A 21,503-nucleotide genomic window follows, 5' to 3' on the forward strand; every position below is an offset into this window, starting at 1 on the left:
TGCCCAGCTCCTGGGGGTCTTATTACCTCTGCAAAAGTTTTGCAGATTCTTCTGCTGTTGTGGCCAGGATTTGGATTTGTTGTGCTGTGTTTTCTGTTCGGTGAGCTTTGCCGGGGACCTGAGCTGGGGATTTGGTGTGGGGGGTCGGTCGTTCTGGCTGCTCTGGTTGCCCTGGTTCCTCTGGCTCCTTCTGGCCAGCTGCAGGGCATTCCATTCATAGGTGGCCCCGTTTTCGCCGCTGCCTCCGCATGATAACCATAAATATCTCGTGTAATAGAAAATGTTTTGCAAGTGCTTTGCGCTGACCATTTTTTGTGCTCACTTCATGGCTTTGGCTTGATTACGGCCAGCGGAAAATTCCGGGAAAAGTGTAATCGAGGAAGAGCAAGGAGGGCAGACCGGGAAATTCCACGGATAGAATAGTTGCCTGGCCAGAGCGCATTTATCATCATCAGCAGCTTGACTTTGGGTATATTGAATATTTTGTTTTTTTGCCTACTCGGCAAATGAATATTAACGGCTGCCTCCATCCGGCTGCCTCCATTGGGTGGGAATTATTCAAATTTCGACAAAAGGTGGCCCGGCTAAAACACGAAACGTGTTCGGCATCCCAAAATCCTTTGAGCAAACACACAGGGGCAAAGGCTAAAATGACACCGGCGGCTATATTGTTGTATGTTCTCCCCAGCCATTAAAAGCACGCTCGACTGAATGCCGAATGTTTCCTTTTATGCAAATCCACCAAACGATGATGGCTGGAAGGCCTTGCCGTCGTCTTGTTGCCACGAAAAATTGACACCTCATCGCTTTTCAATGCAGCACCTAGAAGCAGGAGGTCCTTTTTGTGGGTGAAGGACTGCGGCTGATTGAACCGTGTCCGGCTTTAATGGGTTCTGCTCCAGGGAGAGCTCAAAGCTAAACCTAATCTCGAGTCTAGCAGAAAGAAGTATTGAAGAACTAGAGCACTCCTTAAATTGCACGACAGGAAATAAAAGTAATATATAAATAAAGAACTACGTATGGCAAGTTCAGCATTTCCTGCTTTTTCATCTAGTTAATCTCACTTTTATTTGGAAAATGTTCTAAAAAATATAAATTTACCCAAAGTTACGTTTAAGCATACACCAACTATATAAAAATATTTTCATTTGTAAGTGTTCTACCAAATTTTTACCAAAGTCAGCTGAAAGAGCTTTTCCGTCCAGCTGATCTCCGCTCCTCACTGGTCGCACTCGATCTCCAATGTCCAAGAAAGCTTTCCCAGTTGCCGTGGAAGCGCCAGCCGATGAGCTCGCATGAAAAACGAAAAAATATTTCTGAAATAGCACAGCCTGTTGGCCACAGATGTTCGGTGGGAATTCCAGAGGAGCAGGCATGTGGCGCCGCATAGTTTTGCTCTGCTGCATGTGGAGTGCATTTTTCGTGTGCCACAGCCAGGGGCAACAAATCAACATTGGTGAGACGTGGTCAGCCGCGGGGGGAAGGAGCTGTCCAATGTTCTGCAATTTTTCCCACCTGCAGGGGCTTTCTTCTACGACGACGAACTGGAGCTGGAGAAAGAGTTCATGGCGGTGGTCAACGCCATCAATGGACCGGAGTCTGAGCAAACCCTGCGTTTTTATCCCCTAATCAAACGCCTGAAGCCCGAGGATGGCAGTGTGAAGATGCAGGAACAGGGTAAATCCATCACACGCTCAGGCTAAAATATCCAAAATTCTGAATGAGTTCTCGCTTTCAGCCTGCGATCTCATCGATAATGGTGTCGCGGCTATTTTCGGACCAAGTTCAAAGGCGGCGAGCGGTAAGAGAGTGCGGGGAAAGTCATGTGTAGAAGACGAGGGCAAAACAGAAAAAGAAACATTTTGGACTGAAGGAAAATCGCGGAAAACCTGGCCACTTCTGCCGCATTTGTTTGTCAACAGAGCGGATGAGTGCCGAGATCTCTTTGATGTAAATACTTTATGTGTGTGTTATTACCATGTTTCCCTCTCCTTGCAGACATTGTAGCCTTAGTGTGCAATAACACTGGCATACCGCACATTGAGTTTGATGTTTCGGACGAGGAGCATCCGGAGGAGAAGCCCAACCATCAGCTGACCCTGAATCTCTACCCATCCCAGGTTATTTTATCCAAGGCCTATGCGGACATTGTGCAGAACTTCGGGTGGCGCAAGTTTACCATTGTCTACGACGGAGACGATGGTAAGTTAACACATCCAGGATAACATTTGTTATTCATTAATTTATTTTATTATTATTTAAATAATATTTTAAAACCGTACTTGGGATCAATAGTATTTCTGTTATTGATTTAAAATATTGGGTCTATTCCCAACATTAATCGGAATTTACTTGTAATAAAAGGTGTATTTTATCCCTGTAGTTAAGGCTGCTGCTCGCTTGCAGGATCTTCTGCAATTGCGGGAGGTGCACAATGATGTGGTGAGGGTAAGGAAATTCCAAAAGGAAGATGACTTCCGGGTGATGTGGAAAAGCATCCGTGGCGAACGCCGAGTGGTTTTGGACTGCTCCCCTGGCATGTTGGTGGATCTTCTGAACTCCTCTGCCGAGTTTGGTTTGACTGGGCAGTACAATGTGAGTTAGCTGTGGGAACGTTTCATTTGTAACAACCTAATTTAAAATATAAACAGCACATATTTCTGACGAATTTGGAGACCTACACCGATAATCTGGAGGAACTCTCGGCAGACAACGAAACCTTCGCCGTGAACATAACAGCCGCTCGCCTCTTGGTCAATCCAGAGCCGCCAGCGGTGAGTGAATCAGTTGTTTAATTCCAAACTTATACCACACTATTATTATATTACTATACCTTTATAGTACTCCCTACCTGACGGCTACGTCACCCAGAGGGACAACATCGTCTATGAAAGCAACGAGCCGCCACGCACCCTCCTCCACGACCTAATACACGATGCACTGCAGCTCTTTGCGCAATCCTGGCGGAACGCCAGCTTCTTTTACCCGGACAGGATGGTGGTGCCGCGGATAACCTGTGACTTTGCCGCATCCGGAGGTCGCACCTGGGCCATGGGCCGCTACCTTGCACGCCTCATGAAAGGGGTAAGTAGGCAAGTCCGGCTGGGATAATCGTTAATCTCCGAGGTGTGCGCTTGCAGACTTCCGGCGTGAACAACCCGAACTTCCGGACGAGCAGCCTGCAGTTCGACGGGGACGGTCAGCGGATTACGTTCAACATTGAGGTGTACGACCCCCTGGACGGCATTGGCATCGCCATCTGGGACCCGCGGGGTCAGATAACGCAGCTCAATGTGCAGGCCAAGGTGCAGAAGAAGGTCGTCTACCGAGTGGCCACCAGGATAGGTCCGCCCTACTTTATGTACAACGAGACTGCTAGGGAGCTGAATCTCACCGGAAACGACTTGTATCAGGGATATGCCGTCGACCTCATAGATGCGATTGCCGCGCGAATGGGATTCGAGTACGTCTTCGTTCCAGTCGCCGACCAGCAGTACGGAAAGCAGGACAAGGACACCAAACAGTGGAACGGCATCATTGGCGAAATAATTAACAATGTGAGTAGTACAACCGTAAAGGAGATTCATTTTGTTCCCGAAGAATTATTTCTTAATAATGAATTAATTAATCATAAAACTCCTGAACTCTTCAGGACGCTCACATGGGAATTTGCGACCTGACCATCACTCAAGCTCGCAAGACCGCCGTGGACTTCACCGTGCCCTTCATGCAGTTGGGTGTCAGTATCCTCGCCTACAAGAGCCCCCACGAGGAGAAGGAACTCTATGCGTACCTGGCACCCTTCGGAGGAGAAGTCTGGATCTGGATCCTTATCTCCATTTTCGTGGTGACCTTTCTCAAGACCATAGTGGCGAGGATCTCGAAGATGGACTGGGAGAATCCGCATCCGTGCAACCGTGATCCAGAATTGCTCGAAAACAACTGGCACATCCACAACACTGGTTGGCTGACTGTGGCCTCCATCATGACAGCAGGTTGCGACATCCTTCCAAGAAGTCCACAGGTGAGACTGGGAACTGGCTTGTTTATAAACTACATTACTAAACCGATTTCCAGGTGCGCCTGCTTGAGGCCACCTGGTGGATATTCGCCATCATCATCGCCAACTCCTATACGGCCAACTTAGCTGCGTTTCTGACCTCCTCCAAGATGGAGGGCAGCATAAACAACTTGAAGGACCTGGGTGCCCAGAAGAAGGTCAAGTTCGGCACCATCTACGGCGGCAGTACGTACAACCTGCTGTCCGAGTCCAACGAGACCACCTACCGCCTGGCCTTCAACCTGATGAACAACGACGACCCATCCGCCTACACAAAGGACAACCTCGAGGGAGTCGAGCGGGTGCGGAAGAACAGAGGCGACTACATGTTTCTCATGGAGACCACCACCCTGGAATATCATCGCGAGCAGAACTGCGACCTGCGCTCCGTGGGCGAAAAGTTCGGGGAGAAGCACTACGCGATCGCGGTTCCCTTCGGCGCCGAGTACAGATCCAACCTGAGTGTGGCCATCCTCAAGCTAAGTGAACTGGGCAACCTCTACGCCATGAAGATGCGGTGGTGGAAGCAAACCAACTCCAACTGCTTCGAGGAGCCCGATCCGGATGCCACCCCAGACATGAACTTCGAGGAGCTCCGCGGCATCTTCTACACGCTCTACGTGGGCATCCTGATTGCCTTCCTCATCGGCATTACGGAGTTCCTGGTCTTCGTGCAGCAAGTGGCGTTGGAAGAACGGGTGAGCCTGGTCTAAAAGGGAAGCTATCGAATAAATCGATAGTGATTTATTTTCGATACATTTTTACAGTTTCTATTAAATTCTTTAAGCTATTGAAAAAATCGGAAAAGTTATTACTTTTCGATAGATTTCTTAGTTTCGATTAAATTCTTTAAAATATTTTTCTATCCAAACCTATCCAGTAATCTTAGGGAATGTACAAATTTGGATAAATGTTAAACATTTGAAATGTTCTACTCGCAGCTCACTTTTAAGGCAGCTTTCAAGAAAGAGATCTGGTTCGTGCTTTGCGTGTGGAACAAGAAGAAACCCGTCGTGGCTGGCACCCCAGTTTCGAGTTTGAGGACCACACCTCGGAGATCCCTGGACAAGTCCTTGGAACGGACCCCCAAATCGCGTCGCCGAATAGTTATAGGGCGTTCCTCGGAGGAAATGCGAGAAATGCCTCAAGGATCTAATTCTGGCTCCTCGTCGTCCTCGAACAACAAGAAAGTGAAACAAAAAGAGGCTAGACTCTAAATAAAATTGTTGACTTTGAAAGCTTTGCACCCAAAAACAAATGGGAAGGTCATTAATAATATATATATTTTTGATTTGAGTGCTTAAAGCAAGAGCTACACAATTCCTATTTTGATTAATACACTCATGGTTATAAAATTTAAAATTGAAATCAACAAGTTTGGTAAATCATGAGCTACGGGCTGAGTTTTAATGAGCGCTACGCCCATCAGCTGAACCGTAATCAATTTGGAGCTTCCTTAAGCCTGAAATTGCTTGGCGGGGTTCCTCTCCGATCCCGCGGGCAACTCGAGATGTCGATGCTGGAAGTTAGTGCACGCCTCGCTGGCCAACTGCATTAACCCTTGCCCCATCCGGGGAACCATTTTCCGTTTATTGTTGCCGCAGCCCGGCTTTTGGGTGGAGCGCGGGCGGCTGTCTCAGCTTGTCAATTGCGTTATTGGAGCTTATTGACATTTTATATCCGGCAACTGACGAACACGAAGCTCGCTCCCCATCGCGAAAATTATTTAAGCAGCTGCAGGCGATGAGGGTGCGGGAAACAGGAGCAGCAGCGGGGGGCACTACCAAGGACCAAGCGGCAAGGACCAAGGAGCAGGGAGCAGGGAGCAAGGAGCTCCTGCTGCGGGAGATTGCCGTGTTCGTGCTGGTTCGCCTTTGGCCCTTGTTGGTTTGTGTAAAATGAGCAGCAATGACAACGGCAGCCAGCACCGAAAAACAACAACAAGATGATTCCATTTGACAATATGGAGTGCTCCGCACTGAGAAAAATGAGGGGAAACAGAAACAATTTAATAAACATTAATACGCTGCATACAAGAGTTTTGAGCTAACCACCTCATGCTGTTTCAACTTGGACTTTCATTTAGTATCTCCTAATTATACTTTATTCTGGGTACCTTACATGCGGTAGTACCCAGTTTTCCCCGGATTAGATTGGGCTGCCATTATGTTCTAGCCCATTTCGCCAAGTGTATTTGTATCTGGAGTGTCGCCTGCCGGCAGATCGCATTGCATTCCATTCCGTTCCGTGGCGAGTGTCATTTGCTAGCCGTTTGTTTGTCTGCTCCGCAGTTCTGTGTGTTCAATTTTTAATTATTTTGTAGTGAAGTGGCTGCAGCTCCGCCTGCCAAGCTACGTGAGCCGTTCGAGTAGTTGCCAACCGGGGAGCAGGGAAGTGCGGCGCGGGGGAGGAGGTCACCGCCGGGACAAAAGTCTCCACAAACCTGCTGAATTTCGCGGGCTCTGTGGAGAACCCAACACACTTGTTGAGGCCACAGCCGTGTGCCGGCATGCGCAGTAGCGTCCAGTGGGCCCAAATCCACCACCGATGGCCAATGGCTGAGTCGGCGGCCACAAAGCGACACGTTCCACAGCTTCGAAAGGGGGTGGGACGTGCTCCAAGGACGAAGGACCGCGGGTCGAGGGTCGAAGGACCACGAGTCTTATACGGACGGCGCGGATGCCATTTGTTAATGCCACGCACGTAGGCAATTTCCGCACGAAAGCGCATTCCTTGAGCCTTTAATGTACTTTTTGATGTTAACAAATTTTTCGAACATTTGTTGTTGACTGAGGGAAAAAGGGGAGGCAGCCCATGAACTGAATCTTAAGTCGGCTACCCAGTTGATCTGCGGTTTTTGGGCTCAGGCCGGGGCGGAGTGAGTGATTAGAGTCGCATAAACAAATTAATAAGTGGCTGATCCCAATCCGCATGCGAAGCCAATCAGGTGGCGAATTTCGAGTGTAAAACTGGCGCCCAACGAAGCGCAATCAACACCTCGCCACACAGTTATAAATTGAGCAATTTTCCACTTGGGGAAATTTATGAGCTGCAGCCGTGGTGTAAATTGCGGCCCAGGACGAAGTCGGATTCGGATAAGCTGCCAAGTCCGTGGGGCAATCGTTCGACTTCGACCCTTTTGGCTCCCTGACAGGCGGTCCTGGCCAGCCAGACACACGTGTGGACTTCACTTCATGGCTTCGCTGCACTTCGGCACTCACTTTGCGGCCGCAATTTCTTGAGCAAATTGAAATTCTTGGTCGTTTCCGCTTTCCCGGCAAAACGGAGCAGAGGTACGGGACGCAACCTCTATTAGCCGGCATAAATCTTGGCCGACTATCTGGGCAATCCCCGTATGCTCATGCACTTGGTGTCCAACTTGTATGGGAAATTGCCGGCAACATTTTTAATTAACAGCTGGCGAGGAGGCACGATATATAGTGGCATTTGCGATTTACGCGGTTTGGCAGGAGACCCGGCAATTTCATTTAAACACCGAGTGTGGTTATCTGTACAAATTGTACTTTATTTCAAAACAACATTGTAAGCTGGAAGATACATTCTCGAGCCGTCCAGTGTATATTAACTCAACAAAAGAAACGTATGTAGGCATAGGTTTCGGACAGTGAGCATTTGTTTTCAAACCCCAGGGTTTCAATTCCCTTAAAAGTGTCCAAAAGTATGCAATATATTTTGAATCCAAAAGTCAAATGGGCTAATTTCCAAGGTGATATCTAAGACTTTTACTATTGCAACTATATAAATAAAAGTAAAACTAAATCAAATTACTGCTTACTCCTTGGTTAAAGGTAAGCCCCTGAGAACTAGGTATACCAGACAGAGTCCTACAAAAAAAAGGCTAGCTCGGGGTCAAAGTTTACCCCCAGACAGCACCCCTGCTCGGCACACAGTGTCCAGTTATTTGCATGTCCTGGGAGCAGGTCCTGTCTGCAGTTTCCCGTAGCTTTGTTTGCTTATTTGCCTGCCACAATGCACTTGACTGCAGGCTGGCATCTTGGCATCCGGAATGTCCTGTTTGGCCTGTTTGTTTTTGCGCCAAGTGGCCAGCAGTTGTGTTGGCATTCGGTGGACAAATAAAGCATAGTTATGCGAATGATGGCATCCCAGCCTCCCACAAGCCCATGCCCATAAACTCAGGCATTTCGCCGCAGAGTTCAATTTTCCGCACAATTGAAGGTCTCACATTACTCAGGCCAAGTTCGCGCACGATCGCTGCTTGCACGCATTTAAAAGGAAAAACAATTGCCGAAAAACCATTGCAATTTTTTCTTCGAAGGGCAAAGACAACAGCGGAAAACAAATAAACGCAGCCGAAAGTGGAGTGGAGCTAGGGCGCAAGGGGCAAAGAGCAAACAGCAGCGAACCGCAAGGCGGAAGCGGAAACGCGTCACACAGTGTCGAACTCGCACTCGTCCTTGCAGGACCTCGCCACCCCTGGTAGCCCCCACCCTCATTCGCCATTAGATATTTATTTCTGCGGATGTTTGCTGTGTCGCTGTCTGTGTGGAAGCGCGCACATATTTGCACATGTTTCGCATTTGTATTCCATGCGTTATTGAGCTGAAAATTGATGCACATTACTTACTCTATTGAATTACACATTAGCCCCGGCTCAACTGGCGAAGGCAGCTGGAAGTGCGCTGAGAGAAAAACTTGTCAGTAGGGGTTGGAAGTAATAAGTTTCCCCACTAAGTTTGACAATAGTCAACACAGAACATTCACCATTTTATTTAAGTTATTGATATAGGTGTCTGAAAGTATGCAGTACAAAAATTATTGGCCAAAGGAAAAAATGTTGCTGCATAATTGTTTTTGCCTGGAACTATAAATTCCCATTGCAATACCTCCTTTTCTTTCCGTGTAGACTGTTAGCTGGATCTGAAGCTCCTGATGCTGTGGCTGCGTCTCCGCCGCTCGTTGGCCAATAAATAATTTGAAAATAACAAAATAACAAAGTGAAACAAAGGACACGCCGCCAAAGTGCGCTACAGCGAAATCAACGTCGCCCCGGGCGATGCAACCATCGATAGACATACCCGGCCAGCCCCCTTTTCCCACGCCCCTTTCGCATCTTGCATTGAATTATGCATGTGTGTGAGTATGTGACCCTCCTCCCGCCTCCTTTTTCCGCCCCCTGCATAGGGACCATAAATTGTACAACTAAATACAATTTATTTCTCGTCGTCGCTGGTGACCCGTGTATTTTATACGTGCCCAACGCCCCCTGGAAGCCCCCTTCGCTCCGTTTTCACCTCCACCCATGACCCCTAGTGTTATTTATGCGCTTCTCCCAGCATTTTTCCACCGTCCTGCAGTTGTTTTTCCTTCGCCCTGAGTACTATGTCTTCGATACAATATTTATGCGGTTTAAAATAGTTTTCGAACTGCTCGGCGATATTTGATTGTGTTTTTAAATCACTTTTGGCAGTCGCACGGGAAATGGCCAAAGCTGCATAAAACCATTTCCGATTGTCAGGAACCTGGTCTTCCGTGTTGTTAGTTCCTTTCGAGTGTTCATAATTAATCAAAATATATTTGAGATAGAGTTTTGTTATGTAATTATTTAATTTTAATATGTTATCCCTAGCTATTTATAAAATTTGTAAATAGACAAAATTTTTAATTTAAGTTTTTCCGGATCAAGTTTTTTACCAAATCAAATAAGCGAGACATCCTCGGCCTTTGTTAAGGTTTTCTGTTGACCATAAGCTGATAAAGGAAAGTAAGTTTTCCTAGTTTTTCCCTAAGTCAGTACCCTTCGATGAGCTACACTATTTTAACCGTTTGGCTTTCAAAGTGTTCTACTGTTATTTGCTCCCCTCGCTGTAAATATGCCTTTATCGTACAGTTTTTAACAGCCTGTTGAGGTACGAGGGTGGAAAACTTTGGGATAACAGCAATAGTACACTTTTAACAGACCGAACGGATAAACATTTATGGCACTTTTAGCCTAAGTGTATAGCAAAACTCGCCCCTTCATTTATTTAACAGAAGATGTAAAGAATTTCGGATAAAATCAACACTAATATATTACTTTGTTCTAAAACATTCATGGAATATAAAATTAAAATGTGGTTCACAATCTACAATTAAATGAAACTATTTTTAGTTTACCAAAAAGGGTGTCTAAAGCATGGTTTTTAATGTAAATCGACCATTTTCTGCTTATATATTTAAAGAATATTTATTGATGCTTGTGTTTAATAGTGACATGTAAAAAATATATTTTGTACTTCAACAACGTGCCTAGGCAAGCCTAATGCTAAAATTTGAGCCAATTGGTGGCTCTGACTTTGCCTAGTTTTCGCCGAGTAATTAAACTCTGGCTGGCTAACAGAAAACTGTTGCATTCGGGGCCCTCCGCTCAGGAAAAGTAACCATTGACTGTGACTGGCAAACAACTCAATCGCAGGCAGCCCGAAGAGCTCATAAGATCCCAGTGCTGCTGAGGTCCTTCTGGAGTCCTGGGGGAAACTCACCACTCGGCGGTCGTCCGGTTTCGTCGGAGCACTTCGCGTATATAACAACGAGTGCGCCAACTGGCTGATTTCAGTCTTCGTTTTGCCTCCGAGTCGTGCGGTCAGCAGTTAAAACCGGAAACGGAACTAGATCTGGCCAAAATAGAGTGGCAAGTGCTGCTCGGCCGCGATGTGGCTGCAATCATCATCATTTCGCCTGCGATTCAGATACCGATTCGACTAGAATACCAAGATATAACCACTAAATACAGATAGCTGGCAGATAGGGCTATCCGGATTCGAAGACCCGGCTGGAAAGTCAGTTCTTAAAGTAGGGCTCTTAAAGCTGCGGAATTTTCGTGCGCTCGTTTCCGTTTTTGTTTTCGTGTCGCCGCCGCGCGTGTGTGTGTGTATGTGCCAGTGTGTGGGTGAGTGTGCCGCTGTGTGCGTGTGGCATTGTCGCTGCTCTCCGGGCGAAAATCGGGATACATTTCCGTAGGAGTCGTACTGCTGCAGAAACAGCAACTCAAGTGACACACAGCAGGCAAGTGGAAAACCCGTAGCAAAGCCCGTAGAACCCCCAGTGGAAGCCCACAGGAAAACCAAGAAAATGCCAAGACGAGGGGAAAGCGAAGGCGCGGGCGGGCAGACAATTTCTGCGGTCGCAGCTTTTGACTTTCTGCGGCGTGGAGTGCATTTCGTGCACTGTCTCCCAGATCCAAGTCAATTTGCGGCTCCCACTTGTTTGCAACTTTCCCCCCGACTTTTCATGTTTTTCCTCGCTTTCCTCGGCTGCAGGCTCTCACAGCCAGCTTGCCATCTCTCGAGCTTATAATGTTTTCCGCTGTAAACATCCAAGCCGCATAGTAAACTAAGTCTAGCAATAGGTCTTCGGATTGTTACAATCCTCTTAAAACATTCTAGTTGAAAAAGTTCACAGATACCAACTCATCAAAAAACTAATTTAAGCCATCAAACTATCATTTCATTTTATAATTTATTTCTCTCTTGATGGAGCTTTCAAAGCAAATTCATTTAACTCGTTGGCCATCTCTTAATAGTCATTATAAAATTTGTGTGTTAAATCCTCGCCCACAGCAATCATGTGTTTATTCATTTATTTATACATTTTTCGCAGAGAGCCCAGCTTTATTTTTGGACTATTCATTTTTCATGCCTGCAGACCACCGAAAATATTTCCATCACGCTTCAAGTGCGTGCCAGTTTATGGAATTTCCCATGCAAATGCCTCAACAATTGAAATTAGATTTGCTGCCTGCCTGCTGGTGAATCCCAATCCCCGGAACCGGGTTAAGGTTACCAGAGAACCGCGGATTGGGCTGGATTTTGTTATTGTTTTGCCAGGCGCTCTAGCCAAAATCCCCTGCCTCCGCCACTTCCGCTTCCGCTTTGCCTGCTTATGCCAGCTGAGCGGATCCGAAGTCGAGGCGGATCTGAACCGGCTGCCATATGCGCCAGCCACAAAACTTTTGAATTTTTAAGTGGCAATTCGTGTAGCCGCGCTTCCTGCCCTCGAAGTCAGCCAGAAAGGCACGGCCCAGGCCCAATGTAGACATAACTTTTTACAAAAGCCCTGGCACTTGGCCCCAGTCAGTAGTATTTATTTAATTTTTAATTCGGCAGGCGAACGGCAAAGAAAAAAACCCAAGCCAGCTATTTATATCAGATTAAAATGGGTAAAGACAAGAGGGCATAACTGACATAAAAAGATTTATAACATTAGGATGTATTTTAATTAAACTTCAAATATATAGGTGGCATATACTAAATAATGAAATTAGTAGAAAATAAATTTGGAATACCGGGAATTGAGTCACAATAAAATTGTTAAAGGGCCTAAAAGTATGCAGCAACATTAACATTGTATATAAAATGTATTGCTGCATACTTTTCAACACTTTTATAAGTGATTTTAAAACAATGGGGGTTTTTAAACATATTCGATAGAATAACACGAGTAATAAAGTTTTTACTCAAAGTCCATTTTACAACATTTATTTTCTATCCATAAGTGCCGATATAGTGCTAAAATTTCATTAGCTGTGTTCTTTTGAATAGCTGGCCTTTGAAAAAGTCCTGTAACCCCAGAAAGTTCTCAAACTGTCACCCATCCACTGATTTAAGAGATTATGTGAGTGTGAACACTGGCAACATGCAAATTAGTTTTCTGGTAATGAATAAAGTGAAGTGAATAAGTGCGGCAGAAGTAGAATTATTGTGTGGAATGTGAAATTCAATTAGCTGGACTCCCTCCTACTCTCTGGAAAGTGAAAAGTTTTTGCTTAGAAATGCCACACAAAACTTTTTTGTCGAGGAAATCCCATAAATAAATTATTTTTGTGTAATTCGCTTTGGAAATAATTAAACAAGTTTCAAATGCCGCCTGCCAAGTGAGAGATTTTGTGAAAGATTTAAGTAAATTGGCGTGAAGTCTCTGTGCATAAGTGAAAGAAAATCCGTGTTTGCGGCAATTTGGGGCCATTAGCCCATCAATTAGTGTCTGGGATTTTAAATTTAGTGGTTTAGATTTGAGATTTGGGTAATTAAAAATTAGCTGCAAAATAAATTTATTAAACAATAAATACCTCAACCATTTTTAACTCTAAATTAACATTGTAAACCATCCCACACAGTCACTCTTCTAAAGGTACATTAATAACTGTCCAGAAAATAGGGCAATTTTGATTATTTCCAAACCTTAATCCACTTGTAAGCTCCTACTTTTGGGCCAAAAATAATCCAAATTCCAAGCTCAGTGCTTTGCGTTGTACAAAATTGAAAATGCTTTCATTGTATTCGCTCGAGTTTCAAGTTTCCCTCCCCTTGAATACCAGCTCAAGCAGCTAATGTGGCTCAATTAGTAGAATAATTTCGAATTTAAGTGCAACATTTGCTATGGTTTTTCTATCGATTGCGACTCCGGTTTCAATTTGCGCAGGAAAATACGAAAATACGGCTGAGATTGGTAAATACAGAGGCGGCAAGTTCAATGGAACTTTCGATTTTGGACCAGTTTTACGGTGTTAAGGGGTTGTAGATGTTGGTGGTGGCAAGTTCGGTGAGCATCGTCAGCTCATTCCGAGTTGCTTGGCTGGTAGTAAAAGTGCAACTTTGTCTGCAGCTGCAGTAAATATGCAAACTCCAGCTTGGGGTCCTTTGTCCCCCCTTTCTCCTCTAACCTTGGCAGTTTCAAAAGTACAGCTGTGTGTATGTGGTTGCAGTCCCACCCTCATCCTTCGTTGGTCCTTTTTACTCGGGCACTGAGGAAAAACATAAGGTGAATAAACGAAACGAGTTACTTACTAAGGCGCATAAAAGTATGCTACAGTCTTGGAGTATTCGTAAATTTCATGTGTTTCATCTGTTTTCATTGCCTACTTCTAGACACCAGTTTATTTCAATCCATGGAATTTATTTTGCTAAAAATATTTGTTGCTAGGGTGGGGTGCTTTTCACCAAAACCATTGAGGGTTTCTTTTTCCATTTTATTTTAGTAGTGAAGAAAAATCCTCAATCTAAATTTAGTCAGATTTTTAAAATAAAATATGGGTGTTTTTGGGATCTTTCTCTACTTTTCTTATTTTAAAAGGTAACTGTAGACATTTTTCTAACCTGGAAAAACAGGATTATTTTAGTATTATATGTCCGCGAGCTTGAAGACCACTCTTCAGAATTGTGGCTGTTTTTTCCCTGTGTAACCCTTTTGTCTGTTGGACTGAGGGGGTGGAGGCCACAGCAGCTGTTGTTCTTGCCCAACTTGCAGTTCACACACGCCCAGCAGCCCATTCGCCCACTTTAACCCTTCCCTGACCACCAGGCACCCGCATCGCCCGACTTTCAAGTGTGCTCGGGATCTGCGCGTTATGCAAAACTAACTTTTTCCATTATTTTCTGTGCGCTGCCGCCGCTGCTGCTCTTGCTTCTGGTGCTGCTTGTGCTTTTTATTTATGGTCTATTTTTGTTTTCATTTTTTTGTATTTTTTGGTTAGTAACCCCAACCCAAAGCCAGGCGCCGCCATGTAAATAAAAGCCAACTGCAAAGTTTTGACAACGCTTCTCTTTTCGGTTGTGCAGCAGCAGCACCAGCAGCAGCCGATGCCGCCTCCGAAAATTGGGTCGGCAAAAGGGAAATTTATGTCGCAGCCGCGTGCAAAGTGACAGCGAACAAATTGCCGCGACACAGAGGAAAAGCACACACAGATACTCGAATACACAGACAACAAGCCGTGTAAATGCCGGCGAAAGTTCCCAAGCCGAGCGCTAATCAAGCCGGAAAATTGGGTAGCTCAGGAAAATCGCTGCTCCAGTTCGAGAGCAGCTAATTTTTCGGATTTCCTGGGCTCTTCTGGCTTTTCCCGGGTTGCACTCTCACGAAAATCTCCGTCTGAATGCGGTCGAAAATTCCTGAAAAGTGTTTCGAGGCAACTTTGAATTATTGATAAAATACTTAGGCGGAGAGAGAGAGCTACAGAGTTTCCCAATTTCCCCGCAGACACTTTTAGCATACATTGGGCAAACAAATTTCCAACTCGCATGCACACACAACTTATTTGATGCACTTCAATTCGTGCTAGAGACAAATCCCAGATATGGCACGGGGCTTGGGGGAGGCAGGGAGCACAGACGACATTGATAAATGTTATTTTGGCAAACTCTTTTTGGTTGGCGAACGAACAAACAAAAATGGGAAAATTCCAACCCACAACACAGAAATGCAATCGAACGAGAAAAGCAAACACAGGACCAGATCCAAATCAAAATACTTTTATTCGACACAAATGGGCACTCCTTTAAGGTCATAAAAGCCGGGAAAGCTCTTAACTCTGTGGACTCCCCGAAATTGCATTCGTTTACGGTTGAAAAAAGAGCTGACCAGCCAGCTAAAGCAAGTGATAGTTAAATAAATAACTTGATTGCGTCAATATAAGTTTTTCCCGTAAGCATTTTAAATATAATATTTAATATTTTAAATCAAACATTTTTGAGGGAGCAATGTTACCTAAATTTACCTCGAAGATCTATTGTTACATCAGCCATGTTTCTGTGAAAACTATGTGCACTTCTCCTTGAGAAGTTCGAAACGGGAAATTCAAATCGAGAATCCATCTGGCGCATTGACGCGGCGAAAGTTGAACTTTCTAATTAAATTGGGTGCTGCCCCACCATGAGTTATTAAAAATATATTAAAACTGCTTCGGCAGAAAGTGTTAAGCGCAGGCGGTTACCAGCATTTGTTGCTGTTTGTCCCAAAGTTTGCCCAGCCGCCGCAAAATTGAAGTCCTTGATGCCCAGGACCCGGACGAGGACGTCGAGGAGGGGCCTTTTCCCTTCTTTGTTTGCTCCTGGAAACTTTGCCGACGACTCCTGGCCATTGTGGCAGTCTCCTTGGCCAGCAGCTGCAGTCTGCAGCTTGCACTCTGTGATTGTCTGTGTGCTGCCCTCCTGCCCCTTAATTTGCCGGCCAACTTTGTCTAATCAGAGTGCAGCTGCTGGCAGCCTCCCACCAGATTGCGCATACGCGTCGTTAGCCCGCCCCGATTTCCGAGGAAGTACGTTACACAAGACTAGGATGACGAGCAGGCATTCCACTTGACAGGCTCAAATTGCATCTAGGGCTGGGCGTTGAGGTGACTCTTAGAAACGAGTAGATAAAACAACCCCATACCTGTGTACCCTTGTTTTGAATCACAAAACAATAGGATTAAATTGGAATTTGGTTTTGATTTCAGATGTTTAAAGTTCTATCTAAAACAGACAAGATTTTAATTTAAAACAATTCCCTTTTAGTTTATATTTCCATTTCTTATATTATTTTTATCATAAAGTAAACCATTGATTTTTTAAAAATTCCTACTCAGTACAGGAATTCAATACAATAATTTAATTGCCAGCATTTTCATTACCAATTTCCAAGAACAAAGCCCAGTCCACGGCCTATTTTACCACATGCGTTGCCACACTTAAGTGGGTCTAATGACTTCGAGGGGGCAGATAGTGAGCGGAGTGGTGGCACCGCCCCCGCAAATAGATTGCCCCGCTGGATTGTGTGGCACGCGGCGTATGTGTGATATGTGTAATTCGGAGCCGTACTTACGGCCACCGAGACTCGAAGAGCAATTATGGGGAAATGAGCTAATAATATTCAATTTCAATGGGGCTGCCTGCTCAGCGTTTTGTCGAAATGTCAACCGGCAGCCAAACAACAACAGATGTCAAGCTGTCACGGGGCCAGACGGCGAATAAAAAAGGGGATAGGTATGAGTAAGGGTTCTCAAACTGCCAGGCACTTCACTTTGGGACCAGTTGCATTGTGGGAAAAGGTGCAGCTGGTGAAAAATTACAAACCGGTAATAGAAAGCAGCCCAGGTGGGCCAGAGCCAGGGAAATCACTCAATTGGACGGCTAACTGACAGCCACACATTATCAAATATTAATGGAGCGACGGGGAGGTGGGTCAGCGGCTCATTGGAACCGTTTGTCCTCGAGGGGGCGGCGAACTTTGACACCAACGCCCCCTGAAAGTCATGGAGAAGGCAGATGTGCGGATGGGTGGGTGGGCGACCTCCCCCTCGAATTTACAGCCGAACATCTGGGCTTTGGGCACACATGACTAGCTATAAAGCGGAGGGTACGCCGCGTCACCCAGAACTGAAGGGCTCATTTATAATTCAGCAAAGTAAAACATTGAAGTAATGAAATTACACCAGAAGAATTTGTCGACGTCGGCCAGACACACACATACACGGGTTCCTGCCGGGGGACAGGAAATATGAGCGGGGGAATAAATAAAAATTTAATGAAAGCACGTATACGCAGCATGCGCCCGGCTTTGCATGCGCGGGGCATTTTTACCGAGCATTTTGACAAAACAAAACATTTGCCGTGCGCTAGTCGGCGGCTCGGAAAAACGCAAATAATTGAATTTCTGTCAACGAAATTAAATTACGCCCGCCCTAAGCGCCCTGCCACTTTAAAGCCCCTTAAAGTTGCAGCCATAATGCATTTTAAATTGCGCATAATTAAAATAAATGCAACAAATGATTTAAATTTATTATAATGCCAGCAAAAACGCAGTGTAGAGGTGTGTTTCCTGCATGTATGCCTCTCCCCGAGTGTGTTTGCCAGGATGAATGGCAGATATATACAATAAAAGTTAATGACAATGCATAAAAGTTCATTACTGCCAGACACACAAACAACGGGCCATCCAGGGTCCTGGAATGGGCAAGATATGCCGCAATTGTGCATTTGCGAGGAGGAAGGAGTTGCGGAAGATGGCACAATGGGGAATCCCATTTCAGCCACGTCCTGATATCATGTGCACGCATCACACGGGGCCAGGCCATTACAAAAACCACCTTATCTATTTGCCCGAACCACAGAGAAAACAGGGAAAATAATAACAAAACGACAGCAATCAAAGGACACGGCAGTTACACAACAACTGACCACTAATTAACCTAATTTCTAGCCGGCAATTTCTAGAGCGGGCGTAGGTGGTTCGAACCCAATCCGAATCCGAAACCAATCCAATCCAATGCCCTGTACGGTGGCCAGATGGGGCGATAAACCACGGCCAAACAAATGGAAACCAACGAGGCCATTTATTTTTATGTTGATTATTTTGCTCTCCCACCCCCGCTTTTTCGGTAATTATTTATGCCGACGCGAGCCGGCTCAGGAAATTATTTCAATATTAATTCAAACAAAACTTTCAATAATCCGTAATTATCGACGAATGTAGATCAAATAATCACGTTTTAGTCGCCGCGCTGCAGCAACAACAGAAATTAATTAGGGGCACAGCAGCATGGGCATTGTTTGCCATGACACCAGGACCTCCGCGTCCACTTCCGCATCCTGGCCGTGCGTTTGTAATTGGCCCAAATCGCTGGCTGTCAGCGCGATAAATTTGTGTACACAGCTTTTCCCACAACCCCACTTATTATATGCCTGTTTATGCAGCACAATTAAAGACATCCTGCGACTAACCTGGCTATTGATTTGTTCCATTGCAGCCGGCACTTTCGCTCCGAGAAGCAGGCAAACCGAACCGAAACAGAGGCCTCAGAACAATGCTCACACAGGTCCGAAGTAAAGTCACGTAAAATGCGACGAAATCTGCAGAGTGCATTAAGCAGCCTGGCCAACACACAGTACTCGGGCTAAGCGAGCTCACTCAAGAGCGGCCACTCACAAGGAAGCCATAACCCCGATAAGCCCGGTCTGCCGTTGGTCCTGGTCCCTCGCACCGGATCCTGGAGAGATGCCGTCACTGGAGCCCTGGCTGGGGGGCGATTCCTGCTCCTGGCTGGGGATGCTGCGGCTCCGGCTGCATAAATCAAAGTGAGTTGCACCGCCCGTATCTTGCTGTTTGCTTGGTCTTCGCACGGTCTCTGCGAGAAATCAAATTAATTTCCAACTTGTTGTGAACTTCTCTTGTTAAATTTAGCGCAAGTTTTTCAATAAATTGGCAGACTCACACAACAAAAGACGGCCGGGCACAATAAAAGTCTCTCAGTTGGCGAAGTTATTTCTGCTGCCCGGCTATTTATAATTTGCAGCGACAGCAGAACCCCCACTTTCGACCTGACGAGGGTTTCCATTTCGAAAAAGGCCTCAGAAACCAGTGCCCAAAAAGTCTATTCGGGACTCCCGAAAACATTCGCTTGGGCCACTTTTATTACTATCGATTTGTGGAGTCCGCTTTAATGGAAAGCCCTCACGGCAGAATGTTATAATTAGGAATGGTTTTGGGGGAAAGTGGCTGTCAAAAATTTCATAAATGAAAAGCCATAAAAGTGCGACCCAGCCGAAAAATCAATGCTGCTACAGCTGTTGGCTGGGTCCCAGCCCCCGGAATTTTCCCAAGCCCGAAAGTACATGACCAGCATCAATAAGTTGGCTGCCCCAGAAAATTGTGGGACAAACAGCTGGTCCTCTTCTTGGAATTCCTGTCCTGCCCCGGACTTATTGACACCCAGCACACACAGAGGGCGGCCATCGATAATCACTGCCAGTAGGAAGTCCAGAGAAGCGGTGCAAATTCGAGGTTAATGCACAAATAAATCTGCCACAAATTGTGGGCCATCAAAAATCCAGTTCCAGTTGCAGGACGAAGGAGGTGGCGGGCGGCGTTTCTGTGGCACAGAAATAATAATTATTAACGCTCAACTGCGTCGCAATCAACAACATTTTATCTGGCGCTGCCAAACAGTTTCCAACTTTGCGGCAGAGTTCTGTGTCTCAGTTTCGGGGTTTCACTCGGGTTTTCCTCATTTCTTATTATATATTTTCCACTTTTTGTGCGGCTGTTGTGCTCCGATATCGTGAGCCTGCTAACTTCCGATTTCCGGCGTGCGCCGTGATTGAGCGCCGCTTTATTTCCTGCGGGGCGGCGCCGCCGAGGACCACAAGGACACTCCTAGAAGCGTTCCTGCCCCTGCCCGCCTCCGCCTGTTTGACTTCTGATAAACTTATTATACACCCTTTAAAGGCAGGTCTACTGGGTGGGGTAGGCAGGGGGCTCCACTTGTTAGGCCTGCCTCTTTCGCGTGCTTTAAAGTTATGGCTGTGGGGGAGGGCTCTGGAAATAAGAGGGTGGTTAACCGATTTTGACGCAGATGATTTGTTTACTTTATATCACTTCGGCTTTGGAAATAATTCCTATTTGTGGCATTATTTAATTTTATTTAGTCTGTAATTGGGTAATTTAACCGGTAACTTAGCTTAAGCTTTAAAAAGCACTTCCTAAAGGTTTTTATTAAATATTCCTAAGAACGAACAATCTTTGATTTATTGAGCAAATTATTTAGAACTATTCTGTTATTTAGTGTGAGTTTGTTTAGGGATAAATAAAATACTTTAGTTAGCTAAACAGTTTCAACATAAATTTTTTAAAATGTATGTAAGCTGACAAAATTATTTATGAAAATGTTTATAAGCAGGCACTTTAAAATTCAGAACACCCATGGATAACCCCTAAATATAAACAATTTTAAAGGTTCGGATTCGTACAATGTATACCTCCAATTGGATCGGCCCGAGCTGGCGAAGCTAGGTGTGGGTCCAAATGGGTTAAGGATGGGGAGCCTTACCCCTCCTCCCTGTGCGGGCATCAATGTCAGTGATTTATCACGAGGCACAAGGCACATAAATAAACACCAGCAGCCATCGGAGACGGAGTCGGATTTGCTGATACTTTTCCCGGGCTGCCCCACCCCCATCCGGGTGTATTTTTTGACAGTGCGTTGCTTTACGCATCACTAGATTTATCCCGGGTCCCCGGCCGGGGACTCCCACTCCTCCAGTTTCCTTTTCATTTGACGCTTTGTGCACTTGACTTCGTAGTCTCCTCCGAATCGACGGGCTGCGATTTGCTGCCTCTAACGACCCTCATTGTTTGACACTCGGCGTTGATTTTCGCAGGCACTGTGCCCGCCACATCTTCGATATCGGGAGCAAGGAACCGAGGACCGGGGACCAGGACCACCCACTCTTATCTCCGCAGGATAATGGCGAAGCGGAGCGAGCTTCTTGGCTGGCGACATTATTTTCACTTTATTGAAAACTTGTAGCCGAAATTGATTTTCTGCGTCTCCTGGCGGCGGCGGCGGCAGATTCCAAGCGCCCAGGGAATTGACATTCCCGCCCCCAAGGAAGGCCCCTGAAAACCCGCTGTAAGGCCTCTGGAAAAACCCACCCACCCATGGCTTTGTCTTCTGGCAAATTTATTTCGCATTTAGTTGAATACTTTCTGGCATTCGGCTTGGAAATTCCGCATACATTTATTTTAAAGACTGTAATTTCGTTTTATTCTCATGCTAATGTGCCAGCCCCTGACTTGCATTTGTGCAAGGGGGTTTCATTTTGTCGGCGGGTTATTAAGTATTTATTTGCGCACATTCCGGTGCTAATGTGTTTTTTGCGGGCGGGCGCGATGA

At 45.7% G+C, this 21,503-nt stretch overlaps 2 protein-coding genes across 2 annotated transcripts in view; both read left to right on the forward strand.

Annotated features, from left to right (window-relative positions):
* Positions 1–1,281: 1,281 nt before the first annotated feature.
* LOC108029281 (glutamate receptor ionotropic, kainate 2) lies at positions 1,282–5,396 on the forward strand. Its single transcript, XM_017101480.3, has 11 exons — positions 1,282–1,456; positions 1,522–1,677; positions 1,739–1,801; positions 1,999–2,202; positions 2,384–2,595; positions 2,652–2,774; positions 2,842–3,084; positions 3,141–3,557; positions 3,653–4,024; positions 4,078–4,758; positions 5,002–5,396. Exons 1-11 carry the CDS (start codon positions 1,345–1,347, stop codon positions 5,275–5,277), a joined length of 2,859 nt encoding a protein of 952 aa, XP_016956969.2. The 5' UTR covers positions 1,282–1,344; the 3' UTR covers positions 5,278–5,396.
* Positions 5,397–18,455: 13,059 nt separating this feature from the next.
* The window catches only part of LOC108029188 (protein O-mannosyl-transferase TMTC2), a 29,200-nt gene continuing 26,152 nt past the window's right edge, over positions 18,456–21,503 (forward strand). The window contains exons 1-2 of the mRNA XM_017101360.3: positions 18,456–18,476; positions 18,579–18,906. Of these exons, the coding sequence (XP_016956849.1) occupies positions 18,827–18,906 (80 nt within the window). The 5' untranslated portion in view covers positions 18,456–18,476; positions 18,579–18,826. The remainder of the gene's footprint in view (positions 18,477–18,578; positions 18,907–21,503) is intronic.

The sequence above is a fragment of the Drosophila biarmipes genome, chromosome 2L (assembly GCF_025231255.1).
Source record: "Drosophila biarmipes strain raj3 chromosome 2L, RU_DBia_V1.1, whole genome shotgun sequence".
In the NCBI taxonomy this organism is placed as follows: Eukaryota; Metazoa; Arthropoda; class Insecta; order Diptera; family Drosophilidae; genus Drosophila; species Drosophila biarmipes.